The 8,162-nt window shown below is 35.2% G+C and overlaps 1 protein-coding gene and 1 pseudogene across 3 annotated transcripts; both read right to left on the bottom strand.

Moving 5' to 3' along the window:
* Positions 1-201: 201 nt before the first annotated feature.
* On the bottom strand, positions 202-3,269 carry LOC114294612 (TMV resistance protein N). 2 transcript variants are annotated; one of them, XM_082914659.1, is made up of 5 exons: positions 3,042-3,269; positions 2,506-2,946; positions 1,488-2,399; positions 782-1,373; positions 208-664 (listed from the first exon to the last, which is right to left on the bottom strand). In XM_082914659.1, exons 1-5 carry the CDS (start codon positions 3,228-3,230, stop codon positions 510-512), a joined length of 2,289 nt encoding a protein of 762 aa, XP_082770785.1. In that variant the 5' UTR covers positions 3,231-3,269; the 3' UTR covers positions 208-509. The 2 variants fall into 2 exon arrangements, with proteins under 2 accessions (XP_082770784.1, XP_082770785.1); XM_082914658.1 differs by having other exon boundaries at positions 202-664; positions 782-2,399.
* On the bottom strand, positions 3,250-5,702 carry LOC145813945 (disease resistance protein Roq1 pseudogene; annotated as a pseudogene). Its single transcript, XR_014357411.1, has 3 exons — positions 5,181-5,702; positions 3,526-4,387; positions 3,250-3,270 (listed from the first exon to the last, which is right to left on the bottom strand). The product of XR_014357411.1 is annotated as a disease resistance protein Roq1 pseudogene (transcript).
* Between the last annotated feature and the right edge of the window lie 2,460 nt (positions 5,703-8,162).

Here is an 8,162-nt window from a genome sequence, read left to right on the forward strand (position 1 = left end):
GTTTTTGCTAGTAGTGGATGATGATGCATAATTTATTCGTTGTGAAATAAAGGCTTTACCTTTATGATTCTTCTTTGTTCCATTTGTTCATTTTTATGTATTGTGCCTTGTCAACTAAGATTATTTGTGACTGTAATCCCATTATAACATTAATAAAATTCAATTTTTCTCACAGAAATAAATAAATAAATAAACATGAGCTTTTTAAAACACAAACCACCTTAAATTTTATCTTTATAAATGATCAAAATTTGACCCTTTTCTCTGTTTGTTATTTAATATCAAAAGAAAATATATACGACAAAGTTTAGAACTATCCCAAGGGCCGCAACATCCTCAAAACGCCTCTCTTCGTTATTCCTGTATAGAAATTTGGAAATAATCTCTCTATCCAGATTGCCTCGTCATCCCAAAATCTCTATCGTATCTTCTTCAATGCCTATGCAATCTAAGCTTTAGCAATTAGCTGTCTCATTTTTCTTCTGTCTTTGTGGCGTGTCGCTTCATTCCTACAGAGAGAAGAACAAGAGATGAAAGAGAGAGAAGAAAGACCGCACACAAATTCTTAGCTTCTGGCATCTACAATGGCCAGCATCATCATCATCACTGCCAAACCCTCCTGCTGCCACTGTCAGCTGACCAGCCCTGCGCCCTTCTTCATTTTCTGCAAACCATAATAAGAATCACCAAAAAGAGAGATATTTTTGTAGATTAATTCTAAGAACATAGAAACTAGTCACATAATTCGACATATAACACAAGGAAGCCACACGTCACATACCTGTAGTTTTGTCTGAGTCCTCAATTAATTTTTCAAACCAATCTGAGCTACCCCAGTCATAACTCCTTGAAATTACTTCACACAGGAAGTATGTTCCTGTCATCACCTCATATCTCGATAAATCTCCATCAATAACATCTTCAGGAGAAAGATTGGATGCGTTTTCTTGTGTACCCACTCTCTCCTCTTGATCATACACAAGGTTGATACCGCACTCCTTTACCTCAAAACCAACATCCATAAATATTGAAACACTCACTTCATCACCACCATCCAACTGATTCCCAAGTTTCCAATGGCTTAACCATATCATATGTCCATCGTCTTCTGGAACCGGTAAGCATGATGGTCCGTAAATCCACTTCAAACACCTGCTCTTGTTAAAGATTTTAGCAAATAATGGATGAGGTAATTTGTCTCTCTCATCATCAGAAAATGCATACACAGTGCAGACATTCACACCTCGGACCGTGAGATAAGGAAGTGAAGGCACGATGAAAGATACTGAGGATCCCATATTTCTATGGTTGAACCAGCTTGGAACCTCTTTTCCAGGACAAAATGTGTTGAATAGACCAAATTCATGCAGTGCCTGTGCCATAGAAATCATAACATTCAACTCTTGCACAAGGGAAGGTGGGAGAGAGAGAGAGAGAGTGAGTACCATGATGGGGCATGTCTTTGTGCGGAAAAGTCTAGTGAGTACCTGGATGGGGCATGTCTTTGTGTGGAATAGTCCTAATGTTCCATTTGCAAATTCCATCTCAATGTTTTCCATGGATGCCAAGTCAGGGAAGCCCAAAATGTTGATCATTTCCCTATCAACTTCTTCAATAGGTTCTATCTTAAAGGAGGATTGAAACTCAACTAAGTTGTAGCACTGTCTTAGTGAAACTTCCGAATTTGGTAACAGGGATTGAAATGTTATGTTTTCCAATGATGTACATTCTGAAACAATCAACTTTTTTACACTTGGTAGCCCTACAAGCCATTTGAGTCTTGTACAGGATTCTAACTGAAGCGTTTGGAGACCAGTAAGACCTCTGATGCAATCTGGTAGCCTATGAATTGGATTTTTGCTTAGATTTACGTTCTTCAACGAGGACAAGCCACTAAAGTCTCTGGGAAAGGCATCATCAGACAGATTGCAGTCCGCTAGGCTTAAGCTCGCTAAAGAGTGGGGTAAAGAAGCCCATGAAATTTCTGGACTTTTCCTTGGCATTGATACCAAATACCAAAAAGATGCTTGCCATGATTTGAGCTCCCTAGTGGTAGCAAGAAGTTTATTTATTGCAATTCCATCAGCAGCAAATACTTTCAAAGATTCTAATTTCTTCAACTCCATTGGCAACTCATTAAGTTTTGAGCAACCAGAAATAATAAGTGTCTCAAGAGATTTTAGCTTAATAACGCTTTGAGGAAGATTCCTAAGATTTTTGCAATCTTTTAGATTTAAGAAAACAAGTCTCTCTAAGTTCCCTATTGATTCTTGAACCTCAACCAAGCTTATACAATCTTTAAGAATCAATCTCTCCAGATTAGGGAGTACTGAGAAATCAGGAGTTTTGACAAGATTATGAGAATGACTGAGATTGAGAATTTTTAATAATCCAAGAAACTGTAAAAAGAAAAAGAGAAAGGTGGAAATTTAGTTCTTACATTACACATGTATATAGTTAATTGCCAAATGACAAAAGAAGGAAAGCGAAAAAAATGCACCATACCTTGGTTCTATTCCAAACTTGTTTCATGTTGCTATAGCGCATGTCAAGAGAAACCAGGCTCTCCACCAGAAAATCAATTGGAATAGATTCTAAAGGGAACCCACTCCAACACAACCATTTTAGTTTTTGAGGAAATTCTTCGTAACTTCCAGAGAGTTGTACATAACTAAGCCGAAGTAGTCTTAGTTTGTGCATCCTTACAAATGCTCTAATTTCCAGGATTATCTCGTTTGAATTTTTTAAAGCAGTGTCTATCTGGTGCAAGAAAGGGAAGCCAAAATGATATTGTTGAAGTGGATTTCCTTGGTCCTCCGGTGATGATTTGTCATGTTCTTGGAAGTGTTGTGCTTTTGTATTATTTTGACTGAAACTCGTCCTCACAGATTTAGCTCCCTTGAATGCATGCAAGTCAAGCACAAGGCCTTCAATTGTTTCTGAGCCCTAATAAGCAAATAAGAGAGAAACACAAGTCATTTCAAGTGACAAACACTTACGCACCAAAATAAACACATAAACATGAGAAATATGTTTCTTACAGTTTTCTCTCTCAAAATAGTAAAGGAATCCTTATGATGCCACAATCTGCTACGTTTCCCAGGCTCCTTAGGTGACTCTTGGCGAACAATTTCTCTTCCCATGTCCCGGAGCAATTGATGCATATTTATCTTGTTATAGTCATCAATTGTTAAGTGACATCTATCAATGAGATTTTGAATCCCAACCATTGTGTAGAAATCACATCCATCAAGTATTTAACCGTGCAATCTTTGATGGTGTTTGGGAAGTGAGTTTTTATGTAGATTTTAGTAGATGTAGGTTTTTATGAGATAAAAAAGTTTTGGTGTTTGGGAAGATAGTTGGATTTTTATGTGGTTGGATGTGATGTTTGTGAGAGAAAAAGTGAAATGATTATGGGGTTGGATGTGATATTTTGTTTGGATGTGTTTTTTTTGGTTTTGCAAAACTTTTGTCTTTTAGTGGAAAAAATGAGAAAAAAATTTGGGATATGGCTTCCCAAACACCACCAAAGAAACAAGCAATATGGAGGAACAAATCCTGGTCATGGTCATCTTGCAAAGAGTCAAAGCTTATTTTAAGTTTTCTAAGGATTTGACCATCAGGAATTACTTCCAACTTCTCTAATGCACTTTCCCATACATGGATACTTTTCCCAGAAAGAGAAGAACCCAAAACTTGAAGAGCTAATGGAAGCCCCCCACAATGATGTACTACCCTTCTTGAATGCTCCATGAAACCTTCAAAGGGGTGGTCTTGTCCAAAAGCATGCCAACTAAAGAGCTCAAGTGATTGATCGGCATCTAGTTTTTCAATTTTATGCACCTTATGTACTTCATGTGTCTTCAACAAATCCTCGTTCCTAGTTGTAATGATGATTTTGCTTCCTGAACAAAACCAGTCTCGCATTCCAAGTATTGCATCTAATTGATCCACTCGATCCACATCATCAAGAACAAGAAGAACTTTTTTACAGGATATGGCATCTTTGATCTTAACAATTCCTTCATCAACATTGAATATTTTGCCCTTTCTACCATTTAGAATATCATAAAGAAGTTGTCTTTGTAAATGAACTAAGCCATTGGGTTGTTCAGAAACTTCTCTGATATTTGCCAGAAAACTGCTACCTTCAAATCTTTTAAAGTTTAAATTGTAGACAAATTTGGCAATGGTCGTCTTTCCTATGCCGCCCATCCCAGAAATTGCGACCATGTGAACATAGGTAGAGCCAACTCTTAACCACATGTTGATATTTTTCACTCGAGGATAAATTCCAATTAAGAAGGGTGCAACACCTAGGGCTGTACGGTGTAGCTTATCTTCAACCACGGACACAATTTTGTGGATGAATTTTGACTCATGCCTAAAAGTTGTATTCAAAATGGTAAATGCAGCAAAAATAAATGTCACTAGTCATGACTTGAAATAAGTTACCAATTCTCACACAAATAAATTACTTCCCAAAAGCACTTTCAGAATGCATGATGGAAAGTAATGTCCTTGAAGACTATATAACATGTTGGAATTTACATGGATTTGTCTTAGACTAGCATTCAGAATCAATTACTTCTGCACTAACCCAAATTTCAATTTGAATATAAGAAAATCATATAAAATTATATAGATGTTTCATGCAAAATGGTGTGGCTAATTTGGATTCCATCTCTTAATGCAAAAAACACAAAAAATTGGCTTGCAATTAATTTCAAAAGCTCCATTCTCCCGAATTCTAAATTGAAACATGGTAGTAAAGTCTGTTATGTTTGGGATTTTTTTTCAATCTTTATGTACATTTTTTTTAGTTCGATTCAGTAAAGGACCAAAAAGGACTGTTAGAGGGCCCATGACCTAGTGGTATGGAGGTACACTTAGGTTCTTGCAAGGGAGAGATTGGGGGTTCAACTCCCGTAGGAGTTAATCTAACAACTAACAATTGATTTTCGCCGATAAAAAAAAGAGAACAGTTGGAGACGGATATTCCTCCAATTTTTTATACAGGTTTGACTTCGCCCCTTGAAGTAAAAATCCTTCATCCAACCTTGATTGGATTTGAATCTTAATTGAGTTGAAGCCATTTAAAAATTTTAGAATTTCCATGCTCAAATCTAAGACCCAATTTGGAGAATCAAGAACATGGTGGAGTGGAAGTTACATACCCATCAGCTTGATTTCCCAAAACCATCCCTCCCCAAGTCTGCAGCTTCTCTGACTGCTTGCCTCCATCTTCTCACCTTCTCCACCCAGTCCTTGTTTCCTTCACCGCCTTTCGTCTTCAACCTCTGTTCATGCCTTTCAAATGCTTCAGCAAAACTTCCCGTTTGTTTCCTTACCTGGTATGGATCCACGTCATAGAAGACAGGTAAAACTCCATGATTAGAAGTCCTTTTACGTTCAAAGATTGTCACAAGTTCGTGAAGGCACCATCTGGAAGACACGTAGTTTTTGGAGAAGACAACTATTGAAATCTTTGACTGCATGATTGCCTTCTGCAGTTCTGAATTAATCTTTTCGCCTCTTGCAATCTCGTCATCGTCTCTGAATGTGCGAAAACCCGCATGCACCAAAGCTGTGTAGAGGTGGTCAGTGAAAGTCTTCCTTTTGCCTCTGAAGCTCAAGAAAATGTGGTAAGCAAATGAAGAAGTGGAAGAGAAGGCTTCTTGGGATGTCACAGCAGCCATTTAACAAGGGTCTAAGAGATCATTGAGGACTGAGGTATGTATATGATCTGCAAAGGTTCCATTGTGGAACGTGCAAAGTTTTAAATAACGGAATTGGGAGACAAATTGATATCACCATGTAACAGTGCAGAAGTATTAAGAAAGTATCATAAAATTTTGAAAAACACTATTCACAAAAAAGAAATTTATAGCAACCGAATCGACGATATTGGCTGTAAACCGATTCGTGGATCAATTATACTAGTATATCAAGAAGCAAAATAATTGATATAGGCTGATATTTAAAAACATGGGAAGATGTCAATGTTTATAATTTGATTAAAAAAAAACAGATATTTCTAGGAGATTTCAAGTTAAATAATTGGAGAAAAATAGTAGAAGTCAATGAAATCCAGTATAAAAAATCAACCAGTGGTGAGGGAAATACTTCCATGACCTGTTGATACATGGTTTTTCCATGAGGCTTGACCTAAGTGAATGTACTGTAATGTAACAATAAATCTGGACAACAAACCAACCTTATTTTGTTGTACCAAACACAAGTGTGACTATAGGGATAAGTTGCTGTTTCACTTGTAATTAATCTTTTATTTCTTTTTCACTTAAATAATTATTGAGAGGGACCTTATATTTTTGTGCTTCTGATTACTCAAAAATATATATATTTTTTATAGTTGTTGACTTTGGAAAGTTATGGAGACCGTAAATTAATTTTCAAGGAGTACACTAACACATAAATGAATTACAAAGTGAGACACAACTCACATATTTGTAGGTTTCATAATGTGGGGGCCTACAATATGTGATTCATTTTTGTAATTTATTTCTGCATTAGTAACATTTTTATCAATTTTCTAGTGTATACTATAGATTGCCCTTTGTTAAGTGGAACTTGAATTATATTGCATTCCCCAACCTAGGGTTTTTCTTTTCCAACAGTTCTACAAACTTAGGGGAAAAAAATATTATTCAAAATTTGTAATCAAAGGCCAAGATTAATTTATGGTGTAGCCCCACAACAAGAAGTTTAAATCTACACCTCAGATTTGAAATTTTGGTAAATTTTTTTATTACTGTTTTGGGTGCGTAGACTTTCTCTTTTTTTTAATTGCCGATTACCTGAAAATAAGACATCTTTTATTTACTTTATTTTTTGGAAAGTGAACTTACTAAGACTTCGCCAAGAAGCCAACACTAATGTTAGCTATTTAGAAAAAATGTACAGAAGCATAGAATGGATTCATTTTAAATGTGATCCACATTACATAAAATTTGAATTTACACGGTATACTTTACTTTTTGGACATTTTTTTCTCAGTTTGTAGCTTTTCCAATAAGTCAAGCATCTCTCATAGCAGAGTCAGCCCTGATTCAGTCCCACCATTTTTGTGTACATTTTTTCTACTTAACTCAAAGCTTTGTGTTAATAAGGAATATGCAATCTGATCAAATTTTTCAATTTTTTTTTTGTAAAGAGAAAAGTGAATGAAATATATTCTAAATAGCTTGGATATTGCCTTTCAGCATGATGTCTATCACGACTTAAACTCACCCCCTAGAGGTTTAGGCCGTGAACGATCAATAATGCCAAATTACTTGGCCTCAAGGACAAAACAAATAATTAATAATAGTAAACGAGGCATTGCGGAAGCAATATTAAAGCATAACTATGTCCATTGAGCGGTGCATACATGCAAAATTCACTAATAATTAAAACTTTAGCCTTCTTACATAGATATAAACACAGAGAGACATCATAATATCTAAGATACATATACAAAAGATTAGGGGTGGGCACGAGTCGATTGTGGTCACGGAATCTCTAATCAGCCATCCATCTGTCAGATTAACGAATTGGAAAAAATCAATCTGCATCCGTCCGCCATTCCGGCGGATATGGATTGACCAGATTGGCAGATTGATAGATGGATGCGAATCGGTCTGGCAATTTAAAATTTTATAAATTTTCAACATAATTCAACTTGTGCATTTCTTCAAAAAAAAAATAATAATAAAATAAAATAAAATATTACAGTCAATGACTTAAAAAAGTATTACAATCATTGCATGCCTCATCCAAATAAAGAAAGTTTGAAACTTTAAAATATTACAATCACTGTATATCTCATCCATATATTACAATTACAGCATGTCTCATCTACATAAAGTATTACAATATGTGATTTTTAAAATATAAAAACAATTCAAACCACCAAAACCATGAACAAAACAGTAGTAAAGATTGTATGCCTCTATATTATTACATCTATATCTGTTTTTTAAAACAAAAACTAACTAGCATATATCATCTTTTTTATTTATTATTTTTAGAGTTAGATTTAAAAACTAAAAAATATAGATAAATAATACATTTATCTTTTTCAATTCAAAAACTATATTCAAGTTGAAAACTCTTTTTCAATAATATATATTCAACAGAATATTTAAATTCTTTTTCAA

This window comes from Camellia sinensis, chromosome 2, assembly GCF_055761805.1.
Source record: "Camellia sinensis isolate YWXY chromosome 2, ASM5576180v1, whole genome shotgun sequence".
NCBI lineage: Eukaryota > Viridiplantae > Streptophyta > Magnoliopsida > Ericales > Theaceae > Camellia > Camellia sinensis.